General features: G+C 43.1%; 2 protein-coding genes across 2 annotated transcripts; both read right to left on the bottom strand.

The window, feature by feature from the left end:
- Positions 1-7,051: 7,051 nt before the first annotated feature.
- ntpcr (nucleoside-triphosphatase, cancer-related) lies at positions 7,052-10,694 on the bottom strand. The gene is made up of 5 exons (XM_015943938.3): positions 10,570-10,694; positions 10,148-10,310; positions 9,959-10,061; positions 7,986-8,195; positions 7,052-7,489 (listed from the first exon to the last, which is right to left on the bottom strand). The coding sequence occupies exons 1-5, from the start codon at positions 10,601-10,603 to the stop codon at positions 7,412-7,414; spliced, it is 588 nt and encodes a 195-aa protein (XP_015799424.1). The 5' UTR covers positions 10,604-10,694; the 3' UTR covers positions 7,052-7,411.
- A 1,073-nt stretch (positions 10,695-11,767) lies between these two features.
- map10 (microtubule associated protein 10) lies at positions 11,768-14,315 on the bottom strand. The gene has a single exon (XM_015943940.3). The coding sequence runs from the start codon at positions 14,211-14,213 to the stop codon at positions 11,838-11,840; it is 2,376 nt and encodes a 791-aa protein (XP_015799426.3). The 5' UTR covers positions 14,214-14,315; the 3' UTR covers positions 11,768-11,837.
- Positions 14,316-17,204: the final 2,889 nt, after the last annotated feature.

Here is a 17,204-nt window from a genome sequence, read left to right as displayed (position 1 = left end):
GTTGATACAGCCACTGGTAACGTGAGATAGAAGAACACTGCTGCACAAACATCGCCCGGTGTTGCTGCTGCAGACGTGATCCACAACGAGCATCTTTAATTGACAGCTCTTTCCGTTTGGAAACAACTTCTGAAGGGGAGGAGTTGTCCTGGGAATGTGTGTGTGTGTAGTTTCCCTGGCAAGAGAAGGCAGTATAGACCTAAATCACGGCAAGCAATCAATATTTTATGTTCGAGTAAGACCTTACCAACGGATGGCCGTTAGGGTCAAAAATCTCTGGGAGTGCAACCTCCAGAAAACACGAGCACGTCAGACTCGCTTTCATCAGCGGCAGCGAGTGAAGAGGTAAACGTGGAAAACAACGTTTATGAATGGTGAAAGTTCTGTAACAGTTTGTTACGAATCGCTAAACGCGTTTTGTCCTCACGGGCTCCCATAGAAGAAAACATGGCGTCTAATACAGGTGCTGGCCAGTAAATTAGAATATCATCAAAAGGTTGAAAATATTTCAGTAATTCCATTCAAAACGTGAAACTTGTACATTATATTCATGCAATGCACACAGACCAATGTATTTCCAATGTTTATTACGTTTAATTTTGATATTTATAGGTGACAACCAATGAAAACATCAAATCTGGTATCTCAGAAAATTAGAATATTCTAAAGGCCAATGAAAAAATGTTTGTTTCTCTAATGTTGGCCAACTGAAAAGAATGAACATGAAAAGAATGTGCATGTATAGCACTCAATACTTAGTCGGGGCTCCTTTTGCCTCAATAACTGCAGTAATGCGGCGTGGCATGGACTCGATCAGTCTGTGGCACTGCTCAGGTGTTATGAGAGCCCAGGTTGCTCTGATAGTCGTCTTCAGCTCCTCTGCATTGTTGGGTCTAGCGTATTGCATCCTCCGCTTCACAATACCCCATAGATTTTCTATGGGGTTAAGGTCAGGCGAGTTTGCTGGCCAATCAAGGACAGGGATACCATGGTCCTTGAACCAGGTGCTGGTGGTTTTGGCACTGTGTGCAGGTGCCAAGTCCTGTTGAAAGGTGAAGTCTGCATCCCCATAAAGTTGGTCAGCAGCAGGAAGCATGAAGTGCTCCAAAACTTCCTGGTAGACGGCTGCATTGACCCTGGACCTCAGGAAACAGAGTGGGCCAACACCGGCAGATGACATGGCACCCCACACCATCACTGACGGTGGAAACTTTACACTGGACCTCATGCAACGTGGATTCTGTGCTTCTCCGCTCTTCCTCCAGACTCTGGGTCCTTGATTTCCAAAGGAAATGCAGAACTTGCTTTCATCAGAAAACATAACTTTGGACCACTCAGCATCAGTCCAGTCCTTTTTGTCCTTGGCCCAGGCGAGACGCTTCTTGCGCTGTTTCATGTTCAAGAGTGGCTTGACACACGGAATGCGACACCTGAATCCCATGTCTTTCATGAGTCTCCTCGTGGTGGTTCTTGAAGCGCTGACTCCAGCTGCAGTCCACTCTTTGTGGATCTCCCCCACATTTTTGAATGGGTTTGTCGTCACAATTCTCTGCAGGGTGCGGTTATCCCTAGAGCTTGTACACTTTTTTTCTACCACATTTTTTCCGTCCCTTCGCCTGTCTGTTAATGTGCTTGGACACAGAGCTCTGCGAACAGCCAGCTTCTTTAGCAATCACCTTTTGTGTCTTGCCCTCCTTGTGCAAGGTGTCAATGATTGTCTTTTGGACAGCTGTTAAGTCAGAAGTCTTCCCCATGATTGTGGTGCCTTCAAAACAAGACTGAGGGACCTTTTAAAGGCCTTTGCAGGTGTTTTGAGTAAATCAGCTGATTAGAGTGGCAGCAGGTGTCTTCTATATTCAGCCTTTTCAGAATATTCTAATTTTTTGAGATACCAAATTTGGAGTTTTCATTAGTTGTCACTTATGAATATCAAATTTAAATGTAATGAACATTGGAAATACATTGGTCTGTGTGCATTGCATGAATATAATGTACAAGTTTCACGTTTTGAATGGAATTACTGAAATATTTTCAACCTTTTGATGATATTCTAATTTACTGGCCAGCACCTGTATGGCGTCGCCCGGAGACTTAGACCTGCTCCCATGTTTTTAAACCTGACTTTTATGGTTACGTGTTTCGAAGCCGCCAATACTTCTCAACAAATGGCCATCATTTGATTCAATACAACAGTTTCACTGATATTTCCAGGGATTAACTGTGAAAACTACACATTGTCCACTTAAGTCCTTTTTGGAGTGGTCAGCAAGCATGGCCGTAATTTTTTTTTGGGGGGGGGGGCATGTCCCCCCCACTTTTTCCAAAGTCAAGTTTTGACCCCTGCACTTTTTACCATCCAAAAACAACATTACGCTATATTAAACTGACACTGGTTGAGCTCTAGGACCAAGCAGAAAACAACCGTTTGTGCTGAAGCCTGTTTCCCATTAGAACATACTGTAAAGGTCCCCCCCCCCCCCCCCCCCCCCGGTGTCCCCCCCACTTCTAAAGCAAAAATGACGTCCATGTCAGCAAGTCGCTGTGCGTGCTCATACAGGGCATCATCAGTGGCACTGATGGTTGGAGAGACTTAAAAAGTTTGCTGGTTTCACGCAGAACCAACCTCTGCTGAAGCTCAACCATAATAATGGCCAGGCGAGCGTTAAAGGCGCCGACACATATCGATACCTCGGAGCAGAGAGAGCACCGTGCGTACCTTGAGGACCATCGTGTGTCTTGGAGCAGTTGATGACAAAATTTGAGTTTAATAGAGAAAACAAAAAGATGTTTTAGTTTCTTTTTAATTTGCCGCAGAGCGTTCAACCTGCAGGCGATGGAGGGTTAAATTGCAGTCGGTACGTGGGCGTTGCAACCCAATGCTGTTTGCCTCAAGAAACCCCGGAGAGAGCACGAAAGTGAAGTAATAACGGGAAGCATCCGTGGTGAGTAGGAAAGTGGAATAGCGGTTAGGAAGCAGGATCAAACAGCTTTTTCGGTGCCACCTGCCAGCATGAGGGGAGTTAAAGCCCGCTGAGGTGCAGAATGGCCTCTGCAGCATTCAGACATGTGCCTGGGCTCATTCAACTTCAGGTCATTAAACTTCAACTGCAGGTTTCTTGAGAATCTTGGGAACTGCAAATAAAAATGTTGGTTTATTTATCTCGTCATTGTCCAATAAATCATGCTCGGATAAGTGAATTTCCTGTGCAGCTCCAGGGGGCTGTTGTGTAACAATAGATCCGATTTTTATCAGCTTGTTTGGCCTTTTGGGTGACGGCTTCCCTCCCCCCGTCTCCCCCTCCCTCCTGTCTGCAGCTGTTCTGTGTGCCTCCTGGGCTGCTACCACAAAGAGCAATAACTTGAGAGAACTCTCCCCGCCTTAAGCCTCACTCTCACCCTCGCCCTCTCCCTCCAACCAGCAAAACCCCTTTTGTCCTGGATTGTTTTGTAAGCTCCTTGAGTTCCTGTATAGCCTTCATGAGCGGATGAATAAAAGGCTCCATGTAAACATCTGGACCCTGAAACTGCATTCCTGCTGCAGCATGGACATCGATTCACTTGTGTGAAGATGAAGTTAATCGATGTCTTCATGACCTTTCGTGCAACATCACTCCTGCTTAAAATGCATCGATGGATTTGAGTCAACCGGTGGTTCCTATAGCTGTACAGAGGATGTCTGTTTTCCATTATATGTTTAATTAAACAGAATGAACTACAATTTTCTCGCCGTCATTGTGTGTGTGTTCAATGCTGGTTCACTAACAACATGTACGCCTGTGTGTACGGAAGCCGGTGTCTTTGGGGCTACCTTGCACCTTCCAGCGGAGGCTCACAGCTGTGGTCCACATAAAGGAGTCCCAAATCTAGAACGGCTCCTGTAATTCCTTTATGTTACTTATTACGTTCACTTGCAGTCGGTCTGATTTTTATGTCATCAAGCAGAGTTGGGATCACAACTGAGCGTATGTTTTTACTCACAATGCTAGTTGGATCCAGGGGCGGCGTTAGGCCCGGCTACTTGGGCTGAAGCCCCGGATGTTTCATGAAAAGCCCCGGATCTAAATCGTGGAAGTAACATGCAGTACCAAAGTCCAACAGAGGGGGAGCAGCTGGCAGTAGTTTGTATACAGCCTGCCTGAGCCTCCACCACTGAAGAAGAAGCCCTTCAGCAGCCGGCTTCTTCTACACTCTCTGTCTGAAACGCATGAGTGAAGATGGACATAAGGACGTTTTTTAGACCAAAAGTACGGCGACAGAACCCCAGCTTTGATGAGACTGGTGCTGACTCAGGTTTGTGAGTCTTATTTGAAAATATTTGTTGTGCTGCTGGTTTGCCTAAAGTTAGCTTATCAGGTAAAGATGGTGGAGAAAGAAAGGGAATATTTACTATCATCTCACACTAAACACCAACAGGAACAATACTCTGCCCTGAAAATGCTTCATATGTAGCTTCAGATTAAAATTATGTGGTACAAGACATATATATATGATGTTGTTGACTAGTGCGTGTCACGTGTGTGTGTGCGCGCGTGTGTGTTAAGCCCCGGATCTTCTTCAGTCCTAAATCCGCCCCTGGTTGGATCCATTCACTTACTGTGTTTTATGCTAAGCTAAAGCTAAAGGAGTACACCCGAGTCAGGAGAATGACTGGGCTTGTTAACACTCGTCTTTTCCCACTTATCTAACTCTGGGAAATATGTCAACAGACAAGCTTCTAATTTTGGGTAAGATATCTGTTCAAGAGGTATCAGTGCCTAATATTAGTATTAGTGCCTTCATCAGAAACCTGCCATACATGTGCATGCCTACTGCCCTCTGGTGGAGGACCTGCATGCACCAGTTTTATGGTATTACTGTTATATTGTTATAAAACTGATTATTATATAACATTAGATATTTTAAGAAGCATATTTTTATGTTTTAAGCTTTCAGGCGTATTTTACCACGTGATGTTTTTGCTCCTGGTTCAATCCTAAAACTCAAAGATCAGCTGGAGAGTTTCTTATTTACTCGTTCATCAGGCGTCACATGTGAGCTTAGTGTCACTTTCATGATGCGTCGCTGTCTGGAGATGACGGGGAATGATCTGCACATGACAACATAAACAGAATGGATGCTAATTACATCACAATGCATCAGATGCATCCATTCACGCCTTCAAATGACAGAGCTGGCAGGGTCTCCATCAGTGTTACATAAAACATCTGCTACCGTGCTGCAGGTGACCGACGACCACCTTCCGCAGCTCTCCCTCTGCAGCTCCGCTTGCCCCCCCCCCCCCAACCATCAACTCTCATTTCCTCTTCACGTCTGCGCCTGCAACAACTCTGCAACCTCATATTTCCATGTTAGTTCAAGAACCCTCCCGTATTAACTTGTGCTGCTGCCAGCTGATCCAGCGGCGCGAAGGCAGGCCGCAGAACAGATGCTGGCGCAGCAGCACGCCTGACGCAGATCGTGGCTGGCAGCTTATTCTGCGGCCAGCCTGACAGGTCACATCAGTTACACAAGCAGCACGGTGGGAAAATGCCAAAAGAGCCTTCAAATGTGTGAGTTTTGGTTTATTTTTCACTTTGAAGTGACCTGAATATGATTTGCTGCAAACATCTTCACTAGAGGGCTTCTGTTAAAAACTTCAACACCAGATTTTGAATCTCAGAGTCTGTGGGGGAGTTTCACGTGCTGTAAAGTCAGAACCATCATCAGACTCACAAACCAGTCATGGAGCTGAAGCCTCGTCCTCCTCTCTAGTGTCAAAGCCTCACCCAGGCTCAGCTGTGGGAACAGATCCTGTTTAAAATGTTTTCCTTTGTGTGATCCGAACACAGCGGGGGCGGAAGTAAAATCCCGGCAGTTATAAACACTCACCGGTCACTTTATTAGGTACGCCTAGCTCAGGGGTGTCGAATCCTGGTCCTGGAGGGCCGGTAACCAGCAGGTTTTGTGGTTTTTCTGCTTCAACACGCTTGATTAGCTGGTTGAATCACCTGTGCAGCAGCTCATCAGGCTCTGCAGAAGCCTGTTAATCACCTGCTGATTGAAATCAGGAGTGTTGAAGCAGGTTAAAACGAAAACGTGCTGGATACCGGCCCTCGAGGACCAGGATTGGACACCCCTGGCCTAGCTAGTAGGAGCCTTCAGAAGTCTTTGTGTCATAGATTCAACAAGGTGTCAGAAACGTCCATCCTGACACGACAGCATCACCTCCTTCCATGATGGGAATCTCTCGTTACCACGTCCCAAAGATTCTAGACCGGACTGAGATCTGGTGACTGAGGAGTCTAGTGAACTCATGGTTAGAGATTATCTTATATAGTGCATCGTCCTGCTGGAAGTAGCACCAGAAGACGGGTCCATGTGGTCATAAAGGGATGGACATGGTCAGCAACAATACTCAGGTAGACGGTGGTGTTAAAACCAGGCTCAGGTGGGTCTGACGGGTCCAAAGTGGTGGGACTTCACTTAACTGACAAGAGAGACGCCTGGTGCGGTCTTCTGCTGCTGGAGTCCATCTGGAGCAGCCGGTGAGGTTCTGCAGACCTTAGCTGGAACCAGTGGTGGTTTGACTTAACGTTGCCTTTCTAGAACCAGTTTGCCCAACACCAACAAAACATTCTCTTTTTCACACAACTGCTACTCGTCGGAGATGTTCTACATCCAGACCATTCTCTGTAAATGCTAGAGATGGTTGTGGGTAAAAATCCCAGTAGATCAGCAGGTTCTGAAATACTCAGACCTCGCCACATTCCCCCTACAGATCAGCGACAGGTGGTCGTAATAAAGTGGCCGGTGACGTAAAGCTTGTTGACAGAGGAGAAAACCTTCAGATATTAGAATCAGAGTGAAACGTTTGAAAAGATAAAACGTGAGCATCAGGCAGATGTGCTCGTTCTCATGGGACAAGAAGCATGTTTCCATTCCAGCGGAGGAATAAACCGTGACATGGCTGCACTGTTAAATACTGACCGATTCTCAGTGAGCAACGCCTCGGACTGAAGACACACAGCAGGCTCTCGTGTCGACGATTTAAAGGAAACGTCAGACTCAGCCGTGCTTTTTGTTCTTTATTTAAACAAGCATCACTTTTCCAGTCTAATGAAGAAAACTGAACTCCTTCAGCTGCTTTTTGGAGCCAAACAGTTTTGGCCTTGGTGACTAACGAGAACTCAGCTGAACAATGCACCCTCCCCTTCCACCTCACAATTACTTACTCAGAAGGAAATCCATAAGAAAAAGATATTGCATACATAAATACATGCATGTGACACACTAACCACTCTGACGGCTCTGGACGGCCCTCATCTTGCTGCTCTAGGTCACCACCTCGCTGTTAACCACCAGATTTTTTAAATAGCTTGGGTATGTGAGGTGACACGGAGCACAAAAACAAAGCAACTGCAGGAGATTCCCTTCATGTTGAAGGCTTTAAACATTCCCCAAGAGTTGTTAAAATGTCTTGTAGAATAGCGTTTCTGTTCTCCCTGGACACCTAGAAGGGAAAAGTAACAAGCAAGAGAGGAAAAATCAATATAGCAAGTAGAGAAATTATAAAAGATAACAAGAGATGTGTTCAGTAGAGTCTAAGCCAATCAGAACACAGGATTATTAACCCAGAGGCTTTAATCTCTGACCTACTGTCAGATAATAAAATGATAATACGTCTCCCCAGACACAGCGTTTACTGTCTTAGCCACATGTGACACAGTGTCTCCAGCAGGACAGTGTTTTGCATGATAATGTCCATAAACGAGTCTTCTGTTGTAAATTATTTTGACGCTTGTGACGTCCCTTTGTTGTTGAATCAGTCACGCGTGATTCACGCTTAATCCTGCTATAGCTGGGGGATGATTCACACTACAGCCCTTCTGTCCTCCTAACAGCAAGAGAACACGGCATCAACAAAGAACCTCAACGGTTCCCAAAACGGACCTAAAAAGCTTTTTTCTTGTTGTCTCTCAGTCTGAGTCTAAGTAAGTTTTACTCACGGTGAAAACCTTGACATCTGTCCTGCTCCGCACCTCCTCAACCAGACCCAGCGGTTTGCCTTTGGGGGTGGGGATGGTGCCCAGGACAGCGCATGAAGAAGAGTCTAAAGTCTGTCGCACCGCTCTGATGAACGACTGGCTGAAGAGCTCCATTTTACCGATCTCATCGATTACGAACACCTTCCTGCTGCCCCTCTCTGCTGAGCCCAGCTGCAGACACAGAACACGCAAGGAAAATTAAAAAATAACACATTTAGAACTTGGTGACACTAAAAGACAGAACAGAAAGTTTAACAGTTTAAAAAAAGATCAAACAAAAACATAGAAACTGACAAAAAAATTAATAAATAAAAAATAATTCAAAACTTGGTGTAAAGATGAGAGAATGAGACCATTAATGATGTAAGAAGGGCATCAAAATAATTTTTTTCTTTATCTATTAATCATGACCACCAAATACTCTGTGGTTGTATGTGGTGATTTTTTTCTTTTTTCAAACACTAACACTCCTAAAAATCACATTTTTGTGCACCAACTTCATTTGGACCTCCAGGCTTCCGAAGAAACTCTTCTCTGCGTTTATAGCAGTGCTGTCGGCCCATGTTCCGTTCTTATAACTGATTGAGAGGGTGACTAAGTTTAATAAGCTGTTGTCTAGGTGTGTCCTAAAATGATTAATTTTCTATTAGGGCTGGGACTTTAACACGTTAATTATGATTAATTAGGAAAAAATGACACGTTAAAAAAAATTAAAGCATTTAATCGCAGCTTGCTTTTCAAGTAAGGCGGAACCTTTGTCATCGCATCACTGACGCACACAACAATGCACAGTGCTAATGGCTACTAAAACGGAATAAAAACAGAAAGAAGTTGCCTTGCTTGGACTGATGCAGGATTTAGGAAACACGCCTGCCTCTTTTCTTAACTTGGAAAAAAAAACTTCCAGACAACAACGGAGTCCGTGTGGCGGACATTTTTCAGAGATCGTTACTGCTGCGGCTGCCCGGTGGCACTGGAAACTTTACAAAAGTTGCGGTAAGCTATATTTTTAACATTTACGTAACATCTGTGCAGCGCTGAAAGCACCAGACAGAATAATTCTGTGCCCTAACAGTAGTTTATGAAAGTAGTCAGACAAACGAGAGGCACCTGGCTGCCGCTGGGAGAACGCTCCGTGTTCTCACTACTCTGTAAACAATCACAAACAACGTGTCTTAAAGGTGAAAACAGAAGTTTAAGTTAAAACAGAAACACTCTAAAAATGCGATTAATTTAGATTAATTAATTACAAAGCCTCTAATTAATTAGATTAAATTTTTTAATCGAGTCACGGCCCTAATTTCTAATTAAAAATCACGTTTAACTCCTCCATCTTCTACGTCTTTCGGGACAGGTCTGTGGCCCCTCACATTCAACCGTTAGGCTTGTCTTCCGCATTCAGACATCAATTGTGATTGCTTCACAGCCAGGCAGGACACAATTTAAAAAAAAAAAAGTATTAATTTGTATCATATCCTAAACAGTGTGGATGTAAGGAAATATCGATAAGGCAATATATCGTGATTTTTCTCCTGCAATATTATATCAATATTCTAAAGTCATGCATCTAATTTTGGATGAATTTACATGCAAATATTTGTGTCTTTTCTTTTCTTTTAATAATTACTGTTAATGTTTAGATTGCATGGATTACATGCTGCACGCAGGGCATGAAGCCAGACGAAAGTGAAGCGCAGCGCAGACTCGCTGCTTTACATGTGTAGGCGTCAGCCAAAGCTCACTTTACATGCACGATTAATCACGGTCAGAGACAGCCAGACGGCACCGTGAGCACTAAAAACGTCAGCGCGGAATTTACGTGTTTGCAAGCTTCCAATTATTCCATCAATTGTGAGACAATCAAAGGTTTGATGATCTGTAAGCAGGGAGGAAAGGAACTGCTGTGAGTGCTGGTTTAAAGGCATGCGTCTTACATTTCTGAAGAGAGGCAGAGCCAGACTCTCAAATGAAGGCAAATCAACCACATACTGTCCCACTGCGTACTCCCGTCTGCCCTGAGAGCCACCAGCACCGTCCCTACGAGGCAAAACGAGGCGAGTCACAACAACAAAGCGATGAAAGGGAGCAGATAGTGTGATAGGATGCGAGGGTGTGATCTCTACCTGACTCTGGACAGGTGGCCCCTGTCTCCTGTGAGTGTGACCACATCAAAGCCGACCCTCCTGCCTCCCTCCCTGACCTCCTCCGTGTAAAAGCCCTCCACTCCTACTCCTGATGACGCCAGAGCTTCACAAGCGTTCCGGACCAGGGTGGTTTTCCCCACACCTACGAACCAAACAATACAGTCAGAATATCAGGACATCAACCTGCCTTACTTACTACAACCAACACTTTTAATCAATGTGTGGAAGGGTCCGTAACTGCAATAACTCAAACAGCCATTTTAAAAATACGATATTTCTATCAGAACAACATCAACGCTGCTGGAGCTACTCAAGGAGTAAACATATAAACCTTAAATCGGTATTTAGGAATAAAATTTGGCGACTGAATTCTACTTTATACAGCTGGTGTCTCATTTTACCTGGAGGTCCCGTTAGAAAAACGTGTTTAAACATTTCAGTTCACCCTAATCCTCCTCCGGGAGCAGCACTTCCGTACACATCGTTCACGCATGCGCAGAGTGGGCCGCAAGAGAATAATGGGATTTAGTTGACACAAGTCATGTTTTGACTCGGAAGCTCAGACGAATTAACTTTTTGCAGGAAACTTTATGGAGGACTCATCCTGCCAACACGATAAATAGACAAACAAATAAATAAATACAAACTTAAATTGGAAATACATAAATGAATTAAATGAATAAACATATCACATGATAAAATTATAAATGTAAACATAAATAAATAGGCTGTATTTGGAAATCTGTCAGTACATTAAAAATAAATAGATCCATAAAGGTTGAATTAACATTAAAAATAAACGAACAAATAAATAAACACAAGAGGAAATAAATTATAAATGACTAAATAAGTATATATGTCGATGGTTGAGATCAAGGAAAAAAATGAGGAAAACATTTAAAAATTTTCACTTATTAATTTCAAAATATATTTAATTATTCATTTTTAATCATATTCGTTGATGCGTGTATTTCAGATTTTATTTCCCAAATAATTTATTTATCAATTTTTTTGGTTATTTTTTGGCAGGACGAATTCTCCATACAAGCCACTTTAGCACCAGTGAAAACTAAATAAAATGTGACATTTTTGCATAATAAAGACAACTCAGTGACCTTATTATTTTAACGAGAATGTGTGCTTGTTGCAGAAATATTATTATTATTCTTGGTCCTCATAAAACAAACTTTTGTAAACCACAACATTTTTAGTGTTTCCGGACAAACAGACCACAGTAATTACAAAAAATATAAATGTACATCTTAGAATATGAAAAATAAAAAGGGGCGGGGGCAAGTTTATAAATTAAGTCTCCATATAAAATCAGTAAACAAGGGCCTTGTTTTGATATTTTTGCATTTAGATTTAGATCAACACCAAAAACATTCGGGATGTTCACCATAAAGCTGAAAAGGGAGTTTTTACCAACCCTGCTGATTTCTGGAAAACACAAATACAATTAAAACCACATTACGAGTTCATGGAGATAATTCATAGCCTTCCACGAGGTTTTCGGTAAATCTGTGATTTACCGTTTATTGTAATTTTGTTGTAACTTGATAATAAATAATTAATAAAGGCAGAAAACCTTCACAATACTTCGACAAAAAGCTTATTTTATTTAAATTCAACTAGTCTGTGACATTTGAATGAAATGAAACAGGTTTCTTTACATCGTGTACCCAGGGAGTTTGGTTGCAACAAGCTCAGAAATATGCTGATATTCCTTTCTGAAATCCAAAGATCCAAGCTCATCTTCCAGTTCTTCTGCATCTTGAGCTTCAAAAGAGGATACGGATTCAACAGAAAATCCCTGAACGCTGCAGTGATTCCCAGGAGACGCAATCCTTTCACATCTTGATGAAGAAAATATCTCAGTAAAGGAGCTCTGCTCCACGTTGTCTCCAGCAGTCGTTTGTTTTCTGGAACAGACCGTTTGTAAAGAAGCCGGCTTGTCCCTTTCATCGTCATCATCGTAGGAGAAGGCAGAGGAGTGTGTGTGAGGTTTGAGGGTGTGTGTACGCATCAGAGACCTCTGCGGCGACCCGAGGGCTTTGACGGGCACCGGGAGGACGACTGGTCGGTGCTGGATACTTTTAGATCGTGATCCAGAGTTGAAGAGGTCAGGTGAAACAGGAGACTTTGGAGTCTTGGTCCTGGTGGACTCGGGGCTACTCGCAGGTTTAGGAGAAGCATCACCCGAATCCAGACTGTCAAAGTCATCTGCATAGTCTGCATTTTCATTTTTACCAACACTGGACTCTGAAAACGAAGACTCTGGGCTGCCGTGTTGGCTTCTTGGTTTCTCTGTGGAAGTAGGGACCGGGCGTTTGAATTTGTCCTTGTCAGATTGAGAATCTGACTGATCTGATTCTCTGTGATGCTTGTTTTTGCTCTGAGAAATGCTCTCAGTCTCCACGCTGGGAATATGAATTAATTTCAGATCTTTGTGAGGGAGAAATACTTTTCCATCCTGTTCATTGTCCTTTAGTTTGAGCGTGACTGTTGATTGTAATGCAGCGTCCTCTGTGAGATGTTGCACTGCTGTCTCGATATCCTCATCAGAGCCGGGCCTCTTGTTTAACACCGTCTTTCTTCGGCTGGACTTTACAGTTTTACTGCTGGACTTTGTCTTCACTTTGGCTGCCCTCGCCTGCGTCTCCCTCTGAGACAACGCCACACATTCACAAGGTTTAGCTTTAACAAGAGATACTTGCTTCAGCCTTAGATGATATGTTTTAGTTGTTCCGTATACAAGCGTCTTCCTGTGTGATTTGCTGGAGCCATTCTTCCCAGTTAAAGTCTCTTCTTGTTGGTTGCCTTTCACGATGGGTGTGGAGCAGTTTCTGGGGGGCTGTAAATGTTTTAAACGGGTCCCAGTGTGCTGTCTTGTTTTGCGGAGAGACTGTGCAGACGGATGTGTGTTTTCATGTCCTGATGGCTCACTGGAAGCTGGCTTGTAAATCTGAGCCTGACTGGGATTAACAGTCACAGACTGGTGATGAGTTTCACCAGCCAGCTGTACCAGTTCAGTAACAAGAGCGTTTAACAGGGGTAGGTGTTTCAAGGCATCCCTAAAGATGTTTGGGGTCACGCCGCTGGTCTCTGGACTATTTGATGTTTTTTGAGCACATGCCACTTTCTCATGTTCCTTTTTGCAGCTTGGTCCTGCATCTTTATTTTTATCCACTTCTTCCTCAGAGCAAAAATCTTCAAACAGAAAATCTTCAGGATTTAGATCTGGCAATTTGTATTCTTGTTTGTCGTTGCTCGTCTCTGGCGAAGCATTGCTGTAGTAGAGATGAGGGGGACAGAATATAGTTAAATCCTCTTGAAAATCATTCTCAAATTGATTTTTTACTGTGTCACACACAGCACCATCATCCAGCTTATCCTCATCTAACAAGATTCTTGCGTCTGCCCGTCCACTGGTTTGGATGTCGAGCTCAGAGGGTGAAGACTTCTCTTTGTTGTGTTCCTGTTGTTGACCTCCTGGCATGCTTTTATATCCCCTTCTCTCTGTGACGCGTGGCAGTAAACTTGCTCCCAGACACACAAGTTTATAACTCAAGGAGATTGTTCCAATTCTCTCCCCTACGAGGTTGCATATTGCTGCAAGCCCACTTTCCTCGTGAGAGGAGGGAGTAGAAATGCCACTTTTGGTCACATCCTTCATGATTTTATTCATCGCTTTAACCAGAGATATCAGTGAGGATCCCACTAATCTGGGATGGTCCTCCATCATATCCAGAACCATGGCATGCAGAGGTGTGACAGATAGTTGGATGTTCAATGAGTCCAAGTTCGTTTTGAAGAAACAAGACTTCCCTCTGTTAAAGTTGAATTGAACCACGTTATCTTCATATTTCTGCTCGGAGAGGCTCGTGCCAACACCGCCCTGATGCTGATTAATACACACCGTTGGGAAATCCAGGAGTCGCAGTCCAAGAGACAATGCGGACGAAACTTTACAGCTTTTGTCAAGTCGGATAAATTCCACCAAAAACTCGAATAAAAACAGAGTCTGCGACTGCTCTGACATCATGAGAGATGTTTTTTACCCCACAGAAAAGAGAAAACAAAGATATCCATGGCTAATCCGCGAGTTCACCTCGTTAGCTTCCTAAAGCTCCATGGAAACAAACCCACTGTCGCGAGCATTTGACGTCACGAATTGCTCCGTGATATCTGGGGAAATTTGTTTGAAAGAAATACATTTCTTTTCGTTATCTTCATTTTATTTCGGTACAGAATATATTTTGAAGTATATGTGTTTTAAAATATGAATTTTAAATCGAAACAAGCAGCTGTCACAATCATTTTCGTTTACCTATTTTTTTTTACAGGAAGTGCATTCACATTCCGGTTTTTAATCGGAAACTAATCTTGTTTTGAGAATGTGCTCGTGTAAAAGAACAACAAATGAAGAGAGCAACATCCCAGTCGCAGATTACTGTAAAAAGACGATAAAAAAGGAAAAAGAAAAATGGATCGGTAGAATGCAATCTTCATTTGTGGAAAGCTACTTTTCTGCTTTTCACCAGATGGTGCCGCTGTAGGGCTTAGACAAAAATAGTCTGGTGGTGGTAAACGTCTGGGGCTTCTTTACTTTGACATAACGGACTCATAAAATCGCATTTAGTCTCAAGTGGAAATAACTTTTAGTCATTACCAACTTGCAAACAGGTGTAATAATAACCGAGAGAGCAGCCTGTTTCCTGGGTCGGAGTGGGCGGAGCCTCTGCCCCGTGCGTGTTGTCATCACAGATAGGTGCTGGATGGATATCGCTGTGGTCCGCGTTGCTTCAGTCTGGAGGTTGAGACTGAAAGTGGGAGATGTGAGACCAAATATCCACCGGTTATAACCCTTAAAGATCATTTACAGGACCGGAAACGTGGACAGGACGCCGCTCACGCTTTACGGTAAGCCTCCGCTGGGTTTTCTACCTCGAACCGAACAACAAAGTGAGAAAGTGGTATCGTTATAGGTGGAAAGTAAATATAGACGCTCAGCGAAACGACACTTTGTTGGTAACAGTGAGCACAAAAGATAAAGTTGCTCTTAGACAGAAAACTAAGATTATAATTACTAACATTCCGAATAAACGCACAGTAAAACCTATATTAACTATATCGTGTTTATTTCTGAACTGTTTGTGTAACTTAACTTAATTATTGTTTGCTTTCATAAATATTTAAGCTTTTAATATATCATACTCATGTTTAAAGAAAACAATACAATGTAACAGACTATAGTGTTGGATTTATTTATTTATTTATGGTTGACTTATTAGAGCGCAAATCATTTCTTGAATTCATTTATTTGGTGCAGTTCTCCCGTGCCACCGGTAGGGGGCGATAAAGCCACCACAGTCCATATGTTGGTAGGTAATAAAGCCTCACATGTCCTCGGAAAGCAAACTCTCACAGGCCATGTCTGGTTTTGGCACTTGCATCCAGATGGGGGGATATGATTATTCAATTATATAAGCATTTTGGAGTTGTGTTAGGAGATTATTTGGGTGGTTTTTGAAGCAGCAGGTTCAGACAAAGAACATTTCCCTCCCTAACGTCACAGTTGTTTGGATTCCACATAAATAAAACCCGGCAGTGTGCTTGTACACAGCTTTACTGCTGGCAGCTCCTGTGGCCCATTCAACTCAAACTCACTGTACTGTGTACTCCCCTGGGGGACTGAGTCAAATATTGTTTGTCTCCCAGCTCTATATCCCTTTCTGTCTTCCTGCAGGAAGTGTAGCCTGCACACTAACAAAATTCCCAATAATGGGAAGCAATTTGGCCTTATCCTCATTTTTTTTTCTCAGGCATAGACACAACAAAAGTTGGAATGTGAGTTTTTATACCTTTTTATGGATTTTTTTTTCTTTTGGCTTTGCACTCTGAACAGCTCTTGCAGTGTTAAGATCAATAAGATATAATTCTCTTCCACATGGTTTTATGCCTGGGAAAGATCAGGTTTCTGTCGGGCAGAACCGAGTAATGTTTTGTTATTGCTTAAGCTTGTTCATAGCCTGCTGGAACATTGAACTTTTTTCCCTTTGACACTAGAAATGCTTGGCTAAACTCCAGCCACCACACGTTTGCGCATCAGGAAGGAACTCTTTCAGCTGACTGTTAACCCCAATGAGCATGAAGACGTGTGTAGTGAAGTGAAAAATGTGCACCAAAGCAAAAACAAGCCAACGAATCTGCTCATCCTTCCTGTTGTACACAAATATAACGTAGTCTGAAACTAAGGCTCATTTTTTTTGTTTTACATCATTTATAACTCATTTTTATATCATTTAAACTTGATGCCCTGTCTTAAAGGAGAAAAGGAATGAGCAGTTGTTAGTGTTTCAGTCTTTGCTTGACAACAGGGTGCAGAGAAGGTCCTAAGGAAGGAATAAGCTGCTTCTTGCAGCACTTGTTGCAATTCTAACCAGACATTGGGTAACTGAGCCAGAGATGTCTTTGGAAATAAAGTTATGTGTGCAGTTTATGCTCTGCTGAACAATAAGACACCTGTCAGGTTTGGAGGAGTAACGGCTTCCTGTGACATGCCCACGGGCCGTATCCAGTTGTTATCCGTGCTGAGCTGTTCACGGTTCCCTCTGGTTTAGCCGTTTGGAGACGCCCTGCTAGAGTTACGAGTCAAATTTTTGATTTGTAGCAGGCATTTTTATTGGAAACCTTATTTGCACATGCAGATTAATTAAGCTAGTGGCTGTTTTCCATATTTTTGTTGCACAACTCGTGACAGTGCAGCCAGTGCTGGCTGATCATGTGAACTTCCCACTTGTTCTCATAGTTCTTTGATGCTGTGGTGCTGACTAATCATAGCTTGGAGAAAAATAGAAGGAGCTCTGTTAAAGGTCTTAAGATTGGACTTTTTGAAAATGTTACACGGTAATTCACATCTCATTATTATTCCCAAGAAGCGTGGCAGACCATGTGGCGGGCTAATTCCCAACCAATCCCGCGTCCCTCGCTTGTGACGAGGATCAGCAGAACCTGGGCTGGGGAATGCCAGCTG

This window comes from Nothobranchius furzeri, chromosome 12 (assembly GCF_043380555.1).
Source record: "Nothobranchius furzeri strain GRZ-AD chromosome 12, NfurGRZ-RIMD1, whole genome shotgun sequence".
NCBI classification, from domain to species: Eukaryota; Metazoa; Chordata; class Actinopteri; order Cyprinodontiformes; family Nothobranchiidae; genus Nothobranchius; species Nothobranchius furzeri.
Note: the sequence above shows the minus strand (reverse complement) of the source record. Positions and strands in the feature narration are given on the sequence as shown.